The sequence below is a fragment of the Salmo salar genome, chromosome ssa14, assembly GCF_905237065.1.
Source record: "Salmo salar chromosome ssa14, Ssal_v3.1, whole genome shotgun sequence".
In the NCBI taxonomy this organism is placed as follows: domain Eukaryota; kingdom Metazoa; phylum Chordata; class Actinopteri; order Salmoniformes; family Salmonidae; genus Salmo; species Salmo salar.
Window position 1 is genome coordinate 34,650,080 of NC_059455.1, and position 20,900 is coordinate 34,670,979.

Below are 20,900 nucleotides of genomic sequence, written 5' to 3' on the forward strand. Positions count from 1 at the left end.
TCTTACTGACAAGAAAGAGCCAGTGGTTTGCTGAAGGGTGTGTGGATTTTTATTTGAGCAAGTATGTGGGTAGTCTCTAGCCCACTAGCCAGATCAGTTTGTGCATTAGGCAACTCCTCCACTGTTCAACAAATAACAGAAGTTAGAAGAAATGGCTAAAGCACACAGACTAACTTTACTGGAAGCCAGCTGGTCTATCATATATCCATACTTGTTTGGTTCCCCATACCTCGGGCAAGCTTAGGCAAAAGCCACTATACAATCATGTGTAACGTAAGCATTTTAATGAAATTATCTACCGTTTCGCTCTAAATAATTTAGTTCCTTCCTAGTTAACTTCATTTATACAGTGCTTTTCAAAAGAAGTAACAGTGCTTCACATCATAAAACAAAATAAGTAATAAACAAGGACAGAATGAAAACAATATAACTCATTAAAATCATACATTAAAAGAATCTTTATAAAAGTGTCTTCAGTTGTTGGATAACAGAGCCTGATGCCTGAACAAGTTAAAAACAACCAATGTCAAAATAACAAGGGACAGTCTTCTGTTTATTGCACAAATCATACATGTTTCCAACTGAACCGGTAGAACACAATATTAGGCAGCAGTGGGATAAATCATTGATCAAAAGCCGAAATATATATATACACAAGAACAAATAAAAACAGCCAGCGGGACAGAGAAAATTGTAAATGAGAAGGAACCAAACTTGATTCATTGTTTAACTGAATCCTACCGATATACTGTAACAATTGGGGATGCCATTTACAGAAGACAAACTAAAGCCATCCTTGTATCTTCATTTTAAAAGTACTTCGTCCTCATATAGAATATAAACCTCTGCATCAACACCAATCAAATATTTTTACATTTTCTTAAGTCAAACATTGCTAAAGATTATTTCTATACAGTTTTAATATATGTACATGAATTCATCAAACTTTTATAATCTCATACAAAAAGAGAAAAAGCTGGACTTTATCGCTCTCAAACAAAAACAACTGGCAAGCAGATCGATCCTCCCTCCTCCTGTCCCCCCGGAAGGTCTGACAGGGTAGATGGCCTCAAATACAGATTGAGGAACGGCTTCTTAAATCCCACAAAGGTCACAAAGAGAGCCAAACAGCCGTCTCTAAATCTGGGCCGTATCCACAAAGCATCTTAAAGTAAGAGTGCGGATCCAGGATCAGTTTCAGATCATAATGAATAAGATTATATGAACAGATCCAAGATCAACACTGCTACCCAGATGCTTTGATCTGCAGAGACTGATCAAACACCCGCTTCTCCTTTACGGAGTCTGAACTCTGGCAGAGACTGACAGCTGGCATGAGCCATGGATGTAGGTATATTCAGGGTTCCTCAAACAGAAAAGATGAGAATCCTTTAGGATTTACTGTGTATATACAATGAGACCATTCAGGTGTTCCTCAGGAGCCCTCCAGCTCAATAACGTGTACTCTCAGAGAAAGATGGGTTAAGGCTCGCACAGACTACGATTTCAGCCGTCTTATGCCACAATATTGCAATCACAGCCAAAATATCCACATGGTGGTGAAATCCTTAGGTCGTAAACAATTGTCGGGCATCTTGGGTCATTCAGTGTTACAGGGTCTATGGCTTCGACAAAGTTCTAGCCGTGTCAGAAATGTTGGGCCTTTATCGTGTTGTGTGGCTGCTGTAACGACTAATAAGAACATGGCTGACACTGATTATGCACACATTAAGTCAGATTAATATAATAGTTTGATTTAAACATTTACATGCTTTGCAAAAACGATTTCCCTAATAATCTTGTTTACATGACATCTGAAACCAGGCTACTTGATGGGATTTTGATAAATGCACAAAATCGCCAATCAAAATAAAGGTTCCACCACAACGACCATGTTATTTTTGGGAAGCCTATTTGATTCTGAGTTCAGACATATATACGTTTGTATGTGAAAACTATTTCTAAGATGCATACTTTAATTTTCTCCGAATTGGCTTGGGAGGCTTGCGCTGCTGGTACATGCACAGATCAAATACACTGCTGCAGTTGCAATAGCCAATCGCAGAACGTGACGACAGAACTGAAGCAAATTGTACAATCTGGCCGGGTTGATATCAAGATTTTAATTTGGTAACATCGCACAGTGTGACATGTAATAATGGTAAAATACAGATTTTGACGTACAGCGTGGGAAGGCTTTTAGGGAGGTAGAGGCTTAGGTCAGGGTGCTCGTCCAGGAGTGTAAAGGAGGGAGGGGGTTAAGTTGGTGGAAGGAAAGGGAATCTTTCAGCTGGAGCTCTGTTCAAGACACTCCTGCTAAGTGCATATCCCAAACTAAACAACTAGTCAAATACCTGTCTCATTTTACAACGCACCTTTACTTTACTGAGGTGTTCTGGGGAGTCAACATAGCCAATGTTTCATAACAATGCATGGTTGGCCCCCCCAGCGCATACTTTGTCTAAGAAACCCAAACATCCCTGATTAAAGTGCACTCAGTAGCGTGGGAGGTGGGGGGGATGTTGGAAGGCATTGGGCTGAGGGAGAGTGAAAAAACACAGCAGAATATAAGGGATGCAGTCACCAGGTATGAGCCATCTGCAGGCTAAGCTGATTGACCACATGCGGATGTTCTGAGGCTAACCCTAGAGGTTGTTAGGGGCTCTGGTTTGGCCCTTGAAAAAAAAAAAAAAAAATGGAGTGAATCACATTTTAGGGTTGATCAAAAGGTCAGAATGTACATCAACCCCTTTCTTTCCCCCCTCTCTTCAAATCCCCCAACAGAAAAGTAGAGGGGAAAGAGAGTGGAGTAACGTGTGCATTGCAGATGACGGCCAACTGATTGTGAGATGTGTGTGATGTTGAAGTTCTTGTGTTCTCTGGCTTGGCAGAGCATACATGTGGGTTTAGATGAGTCTAACTGGTTGTGTAAGGATGTGAGCACTTATCAGCCTCCCTAGAACACAGGTTAGAACAAAATCAGGGTTGAGAGTGTATCAGCCCCCTCCCCTCAGACTGTGCATGAACACAACTGTCTACAATCACTCCCTGTCTGATTAGAAGTGAGGTTTTGTGTCTGTCTATACTAGTCACCCTCCCTCTCAGTTGTTTGTATGTCTGTGTGTGTGTGTACCTTTTTACTGTTACTTCATGGTCTCCCAGTGTTCATGTGTGAGCCAATAGTGCCTGCATATATGCATCAATACTAGGGCAATGCAGTGTGTGTGTGTGTGTGTGGCTGGCTGGCTTTATCTCTTTGGCTCAGGAGGACATGCACTGGACGTGGTCTGGCCCTCCATCCTCTTCATCAGAGGAATCTGGAGAGCTCCATGACTCATCAGTGTCTCCCTCTGCACCCTCCCGACGTGTCTAGGAAAGAGAGAGGGAAAAAAAGAGGGAAAGAAATAAAGCGGGAGAAAGAGAGACAGAATACTCAACACAAAAGTCCCTGTAGATACTCCTGGAGAGAGAGATGCACTGGTTTGATTACTGGAAGAGACGTGCTGGGTGGTGCAGAGGAGGATCCTCCCTCCCCGTCTCAGCCACTCACCTACCAGAGTGTAGGCTCATTACATTTTCTTGTGACGTGTTAAGGTTTTACCCTAGAAGTTAGTCATCCTTAATCATTTTTGTGTCTGTAAACTGCATAAGATTTGGCTTGCTATAACAAATCAAATTGTTGCTTTGGTGATGAATGAGCTAACGCTATTATTTAAACGTTTTCCCGTGTGGTGTGATCCTACCAATGATAACGTTTCAGTCCCCTTGCTAATTGAGTGAAAAACTCCCTCGCCGAGACCACAGAGACCACAGTAGACCAAGTCATAATTAAAATGTTCTAATAGAAAGTGATAAGCTGTGAATTTTGATAACCTTCTCTTTGAATTAGGTGTTACATTGTTTTACCCAAGTAATATTCGAGGTCCACTGGTATTGCTAATGGTTTTCTGCTAGCAAATGACACTGCTCAACCTCAATTGCCCATACTAGTGTAAGTTGATCTTGAGCCATCATTTAGATTGACAATTACATTAGGTGAAAATCTAACACTATTATGTCTGAAAGTGCCCTGCTCTTTAAGTAAGGCGTACTGTTTTTGTTTCAGGACCATATTAGCATTGTTAGTGATCAAAACCTATGCGTCACAGAGTACACAACCACCACTTGTCACCCAATTTGCCCCAGGTCAGATAAGGTTAACCCATATGGTTAATAACCCACTCTTTTCCCAGTCTGTAGGCGTAGACTTTAAGTGAACACTAATCTCTACGCATACCATATGAGTCTTAGTTATTAACATTGATCTAATTTCCCTTTTTGATTTCAACCATCTGACTGGAACTCAATTAGTGATTTCTTACTGCCACCCAATATAATTGGGGCACACCTTTTCCAAGCCCATAAAGCCCTTTGTATTTACAGTACAGACCCAATGCAGAACCATTCATCATTTTGTATATGTATTTCCCAGAGCCAACAAGCTCTTTTATGTGTACAAGCAACTCTTGCAGGGGTATAGCCTCTCAGGAACGACTTAAGAGACCATTGGCCAGATGACGCAAGATGTCCCTAAAGAGGCAAAAGCTGCATAGTTTGCTGCCCATTTTAACCAGTTACAGACCCTTTACAAAGCAACTCAGAAAGAGTTCCAGCGGGGTGAACTGCATTTTAGGTAGACTCAGAATCGTATTGGTTAGGCATAAAATAATTAATGGTTGTGTGTGTTCTTTTAATCTTGTTCGTAAAACTTGAGGGTACGGTCCTCGTAGTCAACCTGCATTCAGCACTCAAAGTTCCCTCTGTCAGAATTTGTCGAGGTAGGACCAATGACATATATAAACCCTGAATTGCTGATTCTGTATTGAAGGTGCCGGTTGGCCATATTGGCACTCCCTAGTATGAGCAGTCCTCCAAGGGAAAGAATGGAATTCTACACTATTTCAATTAAATGTTAAGGACAAAATTACATGTATTTATTTTTGTTGTTGTAGTGAGAACAGTAACATTAGTACAAAAAAATAAAAAATACCTTCAGGAAAATGATTGATTTTTTATGTTTAGCTCACAATATATTTTAAATGTATGCATTAATTAAGGTGTCTGAAGTAGAACAAACATGTCAAAAACGATTGAGTGCCGCCAAGACGGCAGCCCTGTGGCTTTAATACAGCGCCCCCTGTCAGTCATCCAGGGTTTATACACATCATTGGTTAGGACCCATGACAACGCCCAAGTACAGATGGTAAACATGTGCGTGAATTCACTGAATTCAGAATGCAGTGACTCCAATCCATGTCAACTCTGAGGCGAGAGATCGGTTTTCTAATAAGTGTGAGGGATTAGCCCTTTTCCTTTCTAGACATTGAACAGACAGCTTCCACTGTTTTCCGCTAAACCCCTCGTTGATAACATCTTTATCAACACGCCTAAATCTGTCCTCCTTAATGTAGATTTTGGGCAGACTGATAGACCTGTTAACCAACCTTATTTCTTTAGGTCCCCTACCCTCTTCACCGCTTACAACCAAGAACCAATTTTAGTGTTGCTCATAAATGACAACCCAGAATCAACTATAAGTACTAGAGGTCGACCGATTAATCGGTTGACTGATATCAAATCCACCTAAAAGGAGTGATATAAGAAAGAGAAAACACTTACAGAATTAGACTTAAAAAAATGTGTTAGTATTATTTGTCCAGGAGAGGACACTTTACATGGCTATAAGGCGATCATGCCTTGGAGCGCTACAGCAAGACAGGACACTATCAGCCAACACAACTACACCAGTCAGAGTGAACAACTGTGAACTAACTGTTACTGCTTCTAGTCAATGCTGAGAGGATAGAAGCTTGTCAGCTCAAACTGACCAAAATTAGCACTGGCCATATACGGTTACATGTAATAGTAGGGTGTTGGCGTCGTGACAAACAATGGATGCTATGCCCAAATGTAAAGCAAGTGCCGTGCTAAGAACGTTGAATTCTGTAGTAGTGTTAACGTTACAACCCTTTAGTGAAGCCTGTGAAATATTTGCTCTTTGCGAAGGGTAATCCTCAAGCTCTGTCATTCAAATGTTTTCAGAGACACTACAAAAACATATCAGGTTCAAAGTAGCGCTTGATTTATGCTTTTCCTTTCAAGTGACAACAGAATTCAGTAGCTACTGCCCTACAATCGATTAACACATACTGAAGCTAGATAGTACACATTGTCAATGTATGGGTATGTCGTTTTCCAGCTGGATAGCATGAGGCAGCTCAGTCTTCAGAGGCTCATTTTTTGCTGGAATCAGTGCAGTTCATCCTCCTTTCACTAGAGTAACAGTTTTTCCATTAAAAAATAAAATCATATTTTGTGCTATCCAGTGATATTAAGAAAAATAGATCAGTTATCGGTAAACATTTCCACTAAAATCGGATCCAAAAATCCTATATCGGTCTGGCTCTAGCATACACACCCCTTGCAGTGTTATGGTGTGTTCCACTCACCCTCTGGGACCGTCTGTTTCTCATGTGTCTCATGAGGAACCACAGGAGCTGTGTGTCGTACTGATCTCCATGTCGAACAGTGTCCTCGTCACGCTCACGCTTGTTCTTCTTCATCACCTGAACGACCACAACACCAGTCACATCAAAACTCACAGCTTTGGTATGCAGAATCCAAGCCTATATGCCGTGGGATGTTTGGGATATGTTGAGGTTTGTGTGTGTGGAATCAATGGTATGAACCACCGTACGTCTTTGAGGCCCTTGAGCCCTGTGGGGTTCTCGGCAGTGGGGGCCCAAAGTTTCACATCATGATCCAGACCACTGGTGGCCAGACCTGGGAGGTGAGGGTGGGGCTCCAGGCAGTTCACCTAGGAGAAGAGGTTGAGATAAAGTCAAATGAGAGACAGATTAGTGAGTGAGCATAAAACTGTGAAACTGATACTGTTCAATTTCATTTAAGGGTTTTACTTGCACCTGCCCATTATCAAGCCATTTCCTTTGGCCATCATACATCTTCCCACCCACACACCATCTCTCCCTCTCACCACTCCTCCTCTGTCTCCCTCCATGAACTGGACTATGCAAGCTGAGACCTTGTCCCACAGGTAGATGTGTCCACAATCGCTGCCACTGATCACAAACTCACTGCTAGGACCATAGAAGTTAACCCCCTTCACTGTGAGATGGAAAAATAGAATAGAGGGGAAGGGAAAGAGACAGCGAGAGAGTATTATACTGGAAGTCACAGTTATAGCATGGTAAAACACCAGTGTTCATGTTACTTATAATTGACTAGTTCATAATCATTCATTCCCCTTTTAACCCAGTACCTGTAGCGTTGTTGCGATGGCCCTTGTATCGCCTGCAGTAATCTGCACCATCACTGTGGCTGGAGTCAAACAAGTAGATGTCCTCATCATTGTAACTAGTCAGGAGCTCTGAAGAGATAGACAGACATGGGGCGCATTCAGCTGGACGCAACATTTTGGAACGTACAGATAAGCTATTTCTATGTAGAACAAACATTCCTCTCATATGTAGAATAAGGAATCACCTCTGCTCTATTCATGGCATTTCTATCCCTGGTCACTGATGGGGAGGACAAACATGAGGACAGTCATAACAGCAAGAGTCAGAGGAACTCCGACTTCGAATAAAAGTGTGCTTGAGTCCTTGTGTTTTACCTGTTCCATCGTGACTGTACAGTAAGCAGGTAATGTTAGTTTTGGACTCGCTGGACACCAGGTGAGATGGACAGAACTTCTTCAGTACGCCATTATTATCATTCTCATTTATCTTCCTCTGATCATAGATCCTACAGAGATAGAAGGTGAGGAGAGGTAAGAGAGAGAATCCAAGACAATGCACTTCCTCTGCTTTACGGACACAAGAGGGATTTGAGTCTAACCTGACATACTGATCTCTCCCTCCCACAGCAAAGTGATGTGTGTTGACAGGGTTCACAAAGATGGTATACAACCCCACTTTCTTATCCCCCTCCTTCACCACCACCAGTTTACTGAGAGAAAAGGAAAAGAGGAAACAAATAGTAGAAAAAGGGTTAAAAGACTTATGTTCTACATTGGGACTTAAGTTTTTCCCAGACTGGTCAGATCACCAGTAACGTCCAGGTGATCTTGCAGTAATGGCGTTAACAATTGCATATCAGACAGACGTGATGTCACTCACTTGGCAGGCCGGTCGAGGCGAAGGTCGATGCCAAACACCACGGCATCCTCCCCAGCCGACAGAAAACAGCAGGGAGAGTCTGGCTCCAGGGCCAGCTGACACACACAGAGTAGACACAACACACTTAAATCAACTCAGCTTTCAGCTAAAAAGGCTTACAACGGCCGCATCTTAAATGACAACCCATTCCCCAAGGTATGAAGGAAAGGGTGTTGTTTGAGACGCCGCCAAAGTCGGGCCAGTAAGACCAGTAGCCAGACTCATTAACTCGATACAACCATACCTTGTGTGGTATACACACGGTCTCCATACCTTGTGTGGTATACACACGGTCTCCATACCTTGTGTGGTATACACACGGTCTCCATACCTTGTGTGGTATACACACGGTCTCCATACCTTGTGTGCTGCCCCTTTATGCTGAGCCACTCTCTTGGTGTTCTTGCAGCGTTGCATGGCAGAGAGCTCAGCCACTCTGATCTGACCATCACGGGCACACATGGCCAGAGTTGAGTCTCCACTGTGGGGAAGAAACTTGGCCTTTGGAGAAAGAAAGGTACATTTCAACATCTCTCAAAAGGTCCTGAACCGTATTTCTAGCTTTCTTTTCCTATTTTTCACATGGTTTCTCAATGGTTATCAATAACACCATAATTATTCCCATCCTTTCTACGGTCTCACCCTCGCCTAGCTTGATTGTGCTCTCCTCCTCACCTGAAAAACATTGCTCTTATGCCCACTGTCAAACTCCAGCTCAGCCCGACGACGTGCCCAGTCCCACACCACCACTCGTAGGTCATCACTGCCAGAGGCCAGGCGTGTGCCTGAGGGGTTGAAGTGCAGGGTGTTCACACAGCCGGTATGTCTCTCCAGGCGCCCTTGTAGCTCCAGCCTCTGGACCAGCCCCCGCGCGCCACACACACGTCTCACAAACTGGTGCGAGCCACGGCCAATCTCCCTCAACCGCAGGGAGGGCACCGCCCGCCATGATGGCCTGCCAAGATCACGCAGCTCCGCCCCCAGCCAGACGTCCATGGCCTGCTCGTCTTCTTCTTCTTGCTCTTCCTCCTCCTCCTCCTCCAATTCAGAGCTGGAGGAGTGGTGAGCGGTGCCATCGCTCGGGCGGTTCCTCTTTCTGGCGGCCCTCTTAACTGCATCTCTCTCCTTCACTCTCTCTCTTCTACCCCCCTCACCATCTCGCTCCCCTTCCTCGTTCAGGGAGTAGAGGCCGCTGCCGTCCATACTGTCCGTGTCTTCCTCCTCCTCTCCCTCGCCAGGCACCCTCTCACCCTCTGCATCTGGCATTGGCTTGTCCTTAGCGCTGTCTCCTGCCTTTTTGGGAGCTGAGGGAAAGATGAGGAAGTTGTCACACATTGACAAAAAAAGTGCTACTGTCAAGAAGCAGGGAGGAAACTTATCCACTGTAAAACAAATAGTTTGTAGAGTGTATAATGTCAAAGTCATGGTGTCCTGTGTGTTGTGGCTACATGTTGGACTATGACAGCAACAGTCCTCTTATACTACACTGGTTTGAGTCTATGATTAACTGCTTGAGAGCCAGACTGTCCCTCTGGTGTGAGTCTATGATTACCTGCTTGAGAGCCAGACTGTCCCTCTGGTGTGAGTCTATGATTACCTGCTTGAGAGCCAGACTGCCCCTCTGTGGCTGTGGAAGCATCTCCCTCCCCACGCTGGTCCTCTCCTGGATCTGGCTCCTCAGACCCACCTGACAAACACACAGAGTTGGCGACACATTCACATTAGTCTTACATAGCTAGCTCTGGTAGCGTGGCTTACTAGTAGTAGTTCAACAACAATGTATGTTCGTATTCCCAGTCGGCCAACAGTGAGGCCTGGGTGATCAGTGAGGGCTACGTGATCCCTCACCATTAAGCTCACTGGCTTTACCATCTGCCTCAGCCATCCTGCTTCTCTCTTCGTGTGGATTGGAGGAGAGCCTGGAATGAAACCGAGGCAGGGTCAAATGAATTAGTCTGCCGGCTGCTTTTGAAGACTCCTAATAATAATAATAAATATATATATTGCCAATAATTGCAATATGTCCAAACAACTGACATGGCCTTCGTTAAAGCAAGGTAGCAAGACATGTCACTCAACAAGTCAGCTAGCTGTGACTGATTAACAAATTATGTTCTCAAGTCACGGTATGATTGGAAATCTTGCAAACTAGCCAACCAAGTTAGCTAACATATCAGCAACTAAATTAAATCGAGTGCACAGTAACACATGAAACTAGCTGCCAGTCTCTAGTTAGCCAACATAGGACTTGCAGCCTGTAGTTTGGAATTGGAAGTAAGTTAGCTAGCTAACGTTAGCTGTCAAACTAATCTTAGCTAGCTGCTGCAGCAACACTGACATTTAACAAAAGTCAAAACAGCTGACTGGCCACCATGTCCATTCTGCTGTAGAGATAATGTTAACTACCTATTCTGTTAGTTGATTGGATTAGCAAATGTACACATTTTGGTACATTTAGTTCAACTTTGTTCAGGAGTTTGACCAATTTCACGCCAGTTAAAAGAAGTAAACAGCAATGGCTGGCTTGCTAGCTAAAGCTGTTACCTCTAACTACAAGTCGTAGGCCCGACGAGCGTAGCTAGCAACAGTACGTCGTTTGTTCTAATCTTAGGCGCAGATTTATTGTCTTCAACCTACTATACTAACGTTACTTAGCTAACTATAGCACCTTGGATATAAAATCTTGGAGTAAAAACACACGACATGAAGAATGCGTGTCAAAAAGAAACAGTCAAATTAAAGCCTACGTGCGCTCACGAGTGTGTGCTAGCTCTGTTTATGTTTTGACGGTTCAGCTTCTGTTTTCGGTCATTCCTTTTCCGGCGAAGGATTTCTTTCGCCGGAAATGTGGGTCTGTGTATAAATAATGAACCGTGTCATCTAATGTAAATATTGTGAATACGTTGTTGTGGAAATTCTTACACAGGGACACTCAAAGTAAATCTGAAATGAATCATTGTTTATTTGTCAGCGCGCTGGAGAGGTTCCAACCAACTCAATGCACCATAGTACACATGTCAATCAGGAGCTCTCCCTGGGCAGTCCCAGCAGTTGCCTTATATATGGCTATAACAGACAAGCTATATTTGCATGATTTAGCATAATTAATTAAGTATGACCATTTTGTTTAATTCATGTGTCCGACCAATACAGGTTCATAACATGTGGCAGACCAATAGCTCAAGAGGCTTCTCTCTAAGCTGAGACCTTGAAACTGAGATATCTTTCATTCTCAAAACAAGGTCTGGGCGTACTGCCAAATTGCAGCTACTGATAGGGAGGATTCATTCAGTCAGCCACTTGCATGAACACAGAAATTGGTTTATAGAACAGCACATGAATAGAACACAGAAATTAGTTATAAGAAAAGGAACAAACATTAAAATTCCCATTACAATGTAAAAAAGTGAAGTTAGGTGAAAATTGTTTCCCACCTGTAGGACACTCAAAATGGCATCTTATACGCATGATTGATTAAACCACATACCAATTATACCCTATCAATTGTTATGTCATTTATTATTACAATTGAATAACTAAAGCTTTCGGGCCTGGGTGGTTTCAAACCACCAACCTTTAAATTAACAGTCTAAGGCGGCGGAGAAGATTGAGGGTATTCGATTAATCTCACCCGGGCACTGGGTTGGGTGTAGTTTGCATCGGGTGAAGTGATTGCATTCTGGAACATGTGTGGTGACACTGATGGTTTCTCGGTAACTAATGGCATCTACGGTTGTGTCTGAAAGGATTTTACATAGCAGGTTAGAATAACTAACACAGCAGGGTAGGATTATTAACTTAGCAGGATAGGATAATTAGGTTGAGGTTAGGAAAAGGTTAGGATTTTATGGAAAAGAGGTGTTGTACATTTCTGAATGATGCATCATGCTACCTTGTTGACAACATGACAGATTGCTGTTCGATTTGTGCAGGGTGAACCTTCCACACCAGCTTCACCAGCTTTGCCCGTTCACGTGAGGCCATGGCTTTGTATAACCCGAGTCAGCTTAATCAAATCCGCTCAATGAGAGTGGTGGTTAGGTGGAACGGGACTCTGAGCTTCTCCTTTCTGTTGTAAACAGGTCAAGGGCGACCTCGAGTGGCTGAATAAATCAATTGCATTCTGTGAACTGCGTGTGTACCTTTGAAGGAAATTACAGAAGGGATGGGGGGGTGGGGGGTACCTATGTAAGAATAGCATTCAACATCATAGTGCCCTCCAGCTTATCATTAAGCTCAGAGCTCTGGGTCGGAATCCCTCCCTGTGCTACTGGGTCCTAGACTACCTGACGGCTGACCCCAGGGTGTGAAGGTAGGCAACAACACCTCCGCCACGCTGATCCTCAACACAGAGACCCCACAGGGGTGCCTGCTTAGCCCCCTACTGTACTCCCTGTTCACCCATGACTGCATGGCCACGCACGTCTCCAGCTCCATCGTCAAGTTTGCTGACGACACAACAATGGTAGGCCTAATTACCAACAACGACGAGAGGGAGGAGATGAGAGCCCTGGCTGAGCGATGCCACGAAAATAACCTCTCCCTCAACGTCAACAAAACTAAGGAGCTGATCGTGGACTACAGGAGACAGCAGAGAGAGCACGCCCCCATCCACATCGATGGGGCCGCAGTGGAGAGGGTCAAAAGTTTCAAGTTCCTCGACCTGAAATGGTCCCTTCACACTGACACAAGGTTCAATTCTCGGGCCGACTCTCTTCTCTGTATACATCAATGATGTCGCTCTTGCTGCTGATTCTGATTCTCTGATTCTCTGATCCACCTCTACGCAGACGACACCATTCTGTATACTTCCGGCCCTTCTTTGGACACTGTGTTAACTAACCTCCAGACGAGCTTCAATGCCATACAACTCTCCTTCCGTGGCCTCCAAATGCTCTTAAATGCAAGTAAAACTAAATTCATGCTCTTCAACCAATCACTGCCCGCACCTGCCCGCCCGTCCAGCATCACTACTCTGGACGGTTCTGATTTAGAATATGTGGACAACTAGAAATACCTAGGTGTCTAGTTCGACTGTAAACTCTCCTTCCAGACTCACATTAAGCATCTCCAATTCAAAATTAAATATAGAATTGGCTTCCTATTTTGCAACAAAGCCTCCTTCACTCATGCAGCCAAACATACCCTCGTAAAACTGACCATCCTACCGATCCTCGACTTTGGCGATGTCATTTATAAAATAGCTTCCAACACTCTACTCAACAAATTGGATGCAGTCTATCACAGTGCCATCCGTTTTGTCACCAAAGCCCCATATACTACCCACCACTGCGACCTGTACGCTCTCGTTGGCTGGCCCTTGCTTCATACACGTCGCCAAACCCACTGGCTCCAGGTCATCTACAAGTCTCTGATAGGTAAAGCCCCGCCTTATCTCAGCTCACTGGTCACCATAGCAGCACCCACCCATAGCACGCGCTCCCTTTAGGTATATCTCACTGGTCACCCCCAAAGCCAATTCCTCCTTTGGCCGCCTTTCCTTCCAGTTCTCTGCTGCCAATGACTGGAACAAACTGCAAAACATCACTGAAGCTGGAGACTCATATCTCCCTCACTAGCTTTAAGCACTAGCTGTCAGAGCAGCTCACAGATCACTGCACCTGTACATAGCCCATTAGTAAACAGCCCATCCAACTACCTCATCTCCATACTGTATTTATTTATTTATCTTGCTCCTTTGCACCCCAGTATCTCTACTTGCACAGTCATCTTCTGCACATCTACCATTCCAGTGTTTAATTGCTATATTGTAATTACTTCGCCACCATGGCCTATTTATTGCCTTAACTCCCTTATCTTACCTCATTTGTGCACACTGTATATAGACTTTTTTTCTTTTTTCTACTGTATTATTGACTGTACGTTTGTTTATTCCATGTGTAACTCTGTGTTGTTGTATGTGTCAATCTGCTGTGCTTTATCTTGGCCAGGTTGCAGTTGTAAATGAGAACTTGTTCTCAACTAGCCTACCTGGTTAAATAAAGGTGAAATAAAAATAAATTTAAAAAAAAGATTGCTGCCCTATGTAGAGTTGAAGTCGGAAGTTTACATACACCTTAGCCAAATACATTTAAACTCAGTTTTTCACAATTCCTGACATTTAATCCTAGTAAAAATTCCCTGTCTTAGGTCAGTTAGGATCACCACTTTATTTTAAGAATGTGAAAGGTCACAATAATATAGGAGAGAATGATTTATTTCAGCTTTTATTTAATTCATCACATTCCCAGTGGGTCAGAAGTTTACATACACTCAATTAGTATTTGGTAGCATTACCTTTCAATTGTTTAACTTGGGTCAAATGTTTCGGGTAGCCTTCCACAAGCTTCCCATAATAAGTTGGGTAAATTTTGGCCCATTCCTCCTGACAGAGCTGGTGTAACTGAGTCAGGTTTGATGGCCTCCTTGCTCGCACACACTTTTTCAGTTCTGCCCACAAATGTTCTATAGGATTGAGGTCAGGGCTTGTGATAGACTTGACATTGTTCTCCTTAAGCCATTTTGCCACAACTTTGGAAGTATGCTTGGGGTCTTTGTCCATTTGGAAGACCCATTTGCGATCAAGCTTTAACTTCCTGACTGATGTCTTGAGATGTTGCTTCAATATATCCACATTATTTTCCTGCCTCATGATGCAATCTATTTTGTGAAGTGCAGCAGTCCCTCCTGCAGCAAAGCACCCCCACAACATGATGCTGCCACCCCTGTGCTTCACGGTTGGGATGGTGTTTTTCGGCTTGCAAGCATCCCCCTTTTTCCTCCAAACATAACGATGGTCATTATGGCCAAACAGTTCTATTTTTGTTCCATCAGACCAGAGGAAATTTCTCCAAAAAGTACGACCTTTGTCCCCATGTGTAGTTGCAAACTGTAGTCTGGCTTTTTTATGGCGGTTTTGGACCAGTGGCTTCTTCCTTGCTGAATGGCCTTGCAGCTTATGTCGATATAGGACTCGTTTTACTGTGGATATAGATACTTTTGTACCTGTTTCCTCCAGCATCTTCACAAGGTCCTTTGCTGTTGTTCTGGGATTGATTGCACTTTTCGCACCAAAGTACGTTCATCTCTAGGAGACAGAACACGTCTCCTTCCTGAGCGGTATGACGGCTGTGTGGTCCCATGGTGTTTATACTTGCATACTATTGTTTGTACAGATGAACGTGGTACCTTCAGGCATTTGGAAATTCCTCCCAAGGATGAACCAGACTGGTGGAGGTCTACAATTTCCTTTCTGAGGTCTTGGCTGATTTCTTTTGATTTTCCCATGATGTCAAGCAAAGAGCCACTGAGTTTGAAGGTAGGTCTTGAAATACATCCACAGGTACACCTCCAATTGACTCAAATGATGTCAATTAGCCTATCAGAAGCTTCTAAAGCCATTACATAATTTTCTGGAATTTTCCAAACTGTTTAAAGGCACAGTCAACTTAGTGTATGTAAACTTCTGACCCACTGGAATTCCGATACAGTGAATTATAAGTGAAATAATCTGTCTGTAAACAATTGTTGGAAAAATTACTTGTGTCATGCACAAAGTAGATGTCCTAACCGACTTGCCAAAACTATAGTTTGTTAACAAGAAATTTGTGGAGTGGTTGAAAAATGAGTTTTAATGACTCCAACCTAAGTGTATGTAAACTTCCGACTTCAACTGTATAGTGAGCTCTAAAAGTATTGGAACAGTGACACAGTTTTTGTTGTTTCGGCTCTGTACTCCGGCACTTTGGATTTTAAATGATACAATGACTATGAGGTTAAAGTGCAGACTGTCAGCTTTAAAATGAGGATATTTCCATCCATATTGGGTGAACCATTTAGGAATTACAGCACTCTGTGTACATAGTCCTCCCCATTTTAGGGGACCAAAAGTATTGGGACAAATTCACGTATATGTAAACAAGAAAGCATGTGTCATGGTACCAATACTTTTGGAGCTCTGCATTGAACACTGGTAACTTCAATAACATTTACATTCTGTTTTACCACTTCATATACTGTATTCTAGTCATGGCTCATCCTATGTAGAGCTAATGCTGCATACACCTTTTCTATTAATATACTGTCTATGCACACTATTCACATTCATATACTGTGCATTCGGAAAGTATTCAGACCCCTGCCCTGTATCCAAATTTTGTTATGTTACAGCCTTATTCTAAAATTTATTAATTTAATATTTTCCTCATCAATCTACACAAAATACCCAATAATGACAAAGCAAAAACAGGTTTAGAAATTTTAGCAAATGTGCTGTACAGAAACCCAGCCTAAAACCCCAAACAGTGAGCAATGCAGATGTAGAAGCACGGAACCTAGGAAGAAACCTAGAGAGGAACCAGGCTCTGAGGACTGGCCACCTGATTAAAACAGAACATGGCCAAGATGTTCAAACATTCATAGATGACCTGCAGGGTCAGATAATAATAATCACAGTGGTTGTAGAGGGTGCAACAGGTCAGCACCTCAGGAGTAAATGCTTTTCATAGCCGATCATTCAGAGTTAGAGACAGCAGGTGCGGTAGAGAGAGGGTCCAAAACAGCAGGTCAGGGACAAAGTAGCATGTCCAGTGAACAGGTCAGGGTTCCATAGCCGCAGGCAGAACAGTTGAAACTGGAGCAGCAGCACGGCCAGGTAGACTGGGGACAGCAATGAGTCATCAGGCCAGGTAGTCCTGAGGCATGGTCCTAGGGCTCAGGTCCTCTGAGAGAAGAGAGAAAGAGAGAGAGAGAGGGGAAAGAGAAAGAGAGAGAGAATTAAATTAAATTCACACAAGACACCGGATGAGACAGGAGAAATACTCCAGATATAACAGACTGACCCTAGCCCCCCGACACAAACTATTGCAGCATAAATACTGGAGGCTGAGACAGGAGGGTTCGGGAGACACTATGGCCCTGTCCGACAATACCCCTGGACAGGGCCTCACAGGCAGGATATAACCCCACCCACTTTGCCAAAGCACAGCCTCCACACCACTAGAGGGATATCTTCAACAAACAACCTACTACCCTGAGACAAGGCCAAGTATAGCCCACGAAGATCTCCACCACGGCACGAACACAAGGTGGGCACCAACCCGGACAGGAAGATCACGTCAGTGACTCAAACCACTCAAGTGACAAACCCCTCCTAGGGACGGCATGGAAGAGCACCAGTAAGCCAGTGACTCAGCCCCTGTAATAGGGTTAGAGGCAGATAATCCCAGTGGAGAGAGGGGAACCGGCCAGGCAGAGACAGCAAGGACGGTTTGTCGCTCCAGTGCCTTTCCGTTCACATCCCTGGGCCAGACTACACACAATCATAGGACCTACTGAAGAGATGAGTCTGCAATAAAGACTTAAAGGTTGAGACCGAGTCTGCGTCTCTCACATGGATAGGCAGACCATTCCATAAAAATGGCGCTCTATAGGAGAAAGCCCTGCCTCCAGCTGTTTGCTTAGAAATTCTAGGGACAGTAAGGAGGCCTGCGTCTTGTGACCGCGGCGTATGTGTAGGTATGTACGGCAGGACCAAATCAGAAAGATGGGTAGGAGCAAACCCATGTAATGCTTTGTAGGTTAGTAGTAAAACCTTGAAATCAGCCCTAGCCTTAACAGGAAGCCAGTATAGAGAGGCTAGCACTGGAGTAATATGATCAAATTCTTTGGTTCTAGTCAAGATTCTAGCAGCCAAGTTTAGCAATAACTGAAGTGTATTTAGGGCTTTATCCGGGTAGCCGGAAAGTAGAGCATTGCAGTAGTCTAATCTAGAAGTGACAAAAGCATGGATAAATTTTTCTGCATCATTTTTGGACAGAAAGTTTCTGATTTTTGCAATGTTACGAAGAAGGAAAAAAGCTGTCTTTGAAATATTCTTGATATGTTCGTCAAAAGAGAAATCAGGGTCCAGAGTAACGCCAAGGTCCTTCACAGTTTTATTTGAGATAACTGTATAACCATCAAGATTAATTGTCAGATCCAACAGAAGATCTCTTTGTTTCTTGGGACCTAGAACTAGCATCTCTGTTTTGTTCGAGTTTAAAATTAAAACATTTGCCGCCATCCACTTCCTTATGTCTGAAACGCAGGCTTCCAGGGAGGGCAATTTTGGGGCTTCACCATGTTTCATCGAAATGTACAGCTGTGTATCGTCCGCATAGCAGTGAAAGTTTGAATGTTCAAATGTCCGAATGACATCACCAAGAGGTAAAATATATAGTGAAAACAATACTGGTCTTTAAATTGAACCTTGAGGAACACCGAAATTTACAGAAGACAATCCATCCACAGAGACAAACTGATATCTTTCCGACAGATAAGATCTAAACCAGGCCAGAACTTGTCCGTGTAGACCAATTTGGGTTTCCAATCTCTCCAAAAGAATGTGGAGATCGATGGTGTCAAAAGCAGCACTAAGGTCTAGGAGCACGAGGACAGATGCAGAGCCTTGGTCTGACGATGGTAAAAAGGTAATTTACCACTTTCACAAGTGCAGTCTCAGTGCTATGGTGGGGTCTAAAACCAGACTGAAGCATTTCGTATACATTGTTTGTCTTCAGGAAGGCAGTGAGTTGCTGCACAACAGCTTTTTCTAACATTGTTGAGAGGAATGGGAGATTCGATATAGGCTGATAGTTTTTATTACTGCCACTTTTAGTGAGTTTGGTACACATCCGGTGGATAGGGAGCCATTTATTATGTTCAACATAGGAGGGCCAAGCACAGGAAGCAGCTCTTTCAGTAGTTTAGTTGGAATATGCAACCTGGAGGTTTAGAGGCCAAGACTATTTTCATCAATGTGTCAAGAGATATAGCATTAAAAAACTTGAGTTTCTCCCTTGATCCTAGGTCCTGGCAGTGTTGTGTAGACCCAGGACAACTGAGCTTTAAAGCAGAGTCCGTAATTTGCCCTCTAATGATCATGACCTTTCCCTCAAATAAGTTTATCACTGCTGAAGTGAAAGCCATCCTCTCTTGGGGAATGCTGCTTTTTAGTTAGCTTTGCGACAGTTTCAAATTTCTTGGGGTGATTGTTCTTATTCTCCTCAATTAAGTTGGAAAAATAGGATGATCGAGCAGCAATGAGTGCTCTTCGATACTACACGGTACTGTCTTTCCAAGCCAGTCGGAAGACTTCCAGTTTTGTGTAGCGCCATTTCCGTTCCAATTTTCTGGAAGCTTGCTTTAGGGCTCGGGTATTTTCTGTATACCAGGGAGCTGGTTTCTTATGACAAATATTTTTTGTTTTTAAGGGTGCGACTGCATCTAGGGTATTACACAAGGTTAAATTTAGTTCATCAGATAGGTGGTTAACCAATTGTTGTACTCTGACATCCTTGGGTAGGTGGAGGGAGTCTGGAAGGGCATCTAGGAATCTTTGTGTTGTCTGAGAATTTATAGCACGGCTTTTGATGATCCTTGGTTGGGGTCTGAGCAGATTATTTGTTGCGATTGCAAACGTAATTAAATGGTGGTCCGATAGTCCAGGATTATGATGAAAAATATTAAGATCCACAATATTTATTCCACACGACAAAACTAGGTCCAGAGTATGATTGTGGCAGTGAGTATGTCCGGAGACATGTTGGGCAAAACCCACTGAGTCGATGATGGCTCCGAAAGCCTTTTGGAGTGGGTCTGTGGACTTTTCCATGTGAATATTAAAGTAACCAAAAATGTGAATATTATCTGCCATGACTACAAGTTCTGATAGGAATTCAGGGAACACAGTGAGGAACCCTGTATATGGCCACGGAGGCCTGTAAAACAGTAGCTATAAAGAGTGATTGAGTAGGCTGCATAAATATCATGACTAGAAGCTCAAAAGACGAAAACGCAGTCATTTTTGGGGGGTAAATTGAAATTTGCTATCGGGATGCGGGGGGGGATACGGTCACAAGTATAACCAGGAGGAGAGGCCTCATTTAACACAGTAAATTCATCTGGCTTAAATCATGTCAAGATTATGATCAGTGATTAGTTCACTGACTATAACTTCCTTGGAAGTGAGGGATCTAACATTAAGTAGCCCTATTTTGAGATGTGACAAATCACAACCTCTTTCAATAATGACAGGAATGGAGGAGGTCTTTATTCCAGTGAGATTGCTAAAGCGAACACCGCCATGTTTCATTTTGCCCAACCTAGATCGAGGCACAGACACGGTCTCAATGGGGGTAGCTGAGCTGACTACACTAAGCTGGCAGGGTGGCTAACAGCCTGTTGCCTGGCCTGTACCCTATCTCATTGTGGAGCTAGAGGAGTTAGAGCCCTGTCTATGATCATAGATGAGAGCACCCCTCCAGCTAGGATGGAGTCCGTCCAGCAGGCCAGGCTTGGTACTGTTTGTGGGTGTGTCCCAGAAAGAGGGCCAATTATCTACAAATTCTATCTATTGGGAGGGGCAGAAAACAGTTTTCAACCAGCGATTGGGTTGTGAGACTGCTGTAGAGCTCATCACTCACCCTAACTGGGAGGGGGCCAGAGACTATTACTCGATGCCGACACATCTTTCCAGCCGATTTACACGCTGAAGTTATGTTGCGCTTGGTGACCTCTGACTGTTTCATCCAACATCATTGGTGCCGAAGTGGATAACAATATCTCTATACTCGCCAGTTTTAGCCTTAGCCAGCACCATCTTCAGATTAGCCTTCACGTCGGTAGCCCTGCCTCCTGGTAAAC

At 43.6% G+C, this 20,900-nt stretch overlaps 1 protein-coding gene across 1 annotated transcript; it reads right to left on the minus strand.

Moving 5' to 3' along the window:
• Positions 1-434: 434 nt before the first annotated feature.
• On the minus strand, positions 435-11,046 carry LOC106569364 (DDB1- and CUL4-associated factor 8). Its single transcript, XM_014140671.2, has 13 exons — positions 10,974-11,046; positions 10,065-10,135; positions 9,814-9,903; positions 8,892-9,520; positions 8,577-8,717; positions 8,178-8,272; positions 7,897-8,007; positions 7,673-7,803; positions 7,319-7,426; positions 7,034-7,164; positions 6,737-6,856; positions 6,489-6,605; positions 435-3,369 (listed from the first exon to the last, which is right to left on the minus strand). Exons 2-13 carry the CDS (start codon positions 10,099-10,101, stop codon positions 3,262-3,264), a joined length of 1,818 nt encoding a protein of 605 aa, XP_013996146.1. The 5' UTR covers positions 10,102-10,135; positions 10,974-11,046; the 3' UTR covers positions 435-3,261.
• Positions 11,047-20,900: the final 9,854 nt, after the last annotated feature.

Excerpts from the sequence above, each read along its gene's own strand:
- LOC106569364 (XM_014140671.2), bottom strand. The coding sequence starts at position 10,101 with ATGGCTGAGGCAGATGGTAAAGCCAGTGAGCTTAATG. Across the intron at positions 8,273-8,576 it reads ATAAAGGGGCAGCACACAAG|CTGGCCCTGGAGCCAGACTC; the intron begins GTATGGAGACCG and ends TGTGTGTGTCAG. Across the intron at positions 7,427-7,672 it reads GTACAGTCACGATGGAACAG|AGCTCCTGACTAGTTACAAT; the intron begins GTAAAACACAAG and ends CTATCTCTTCAG.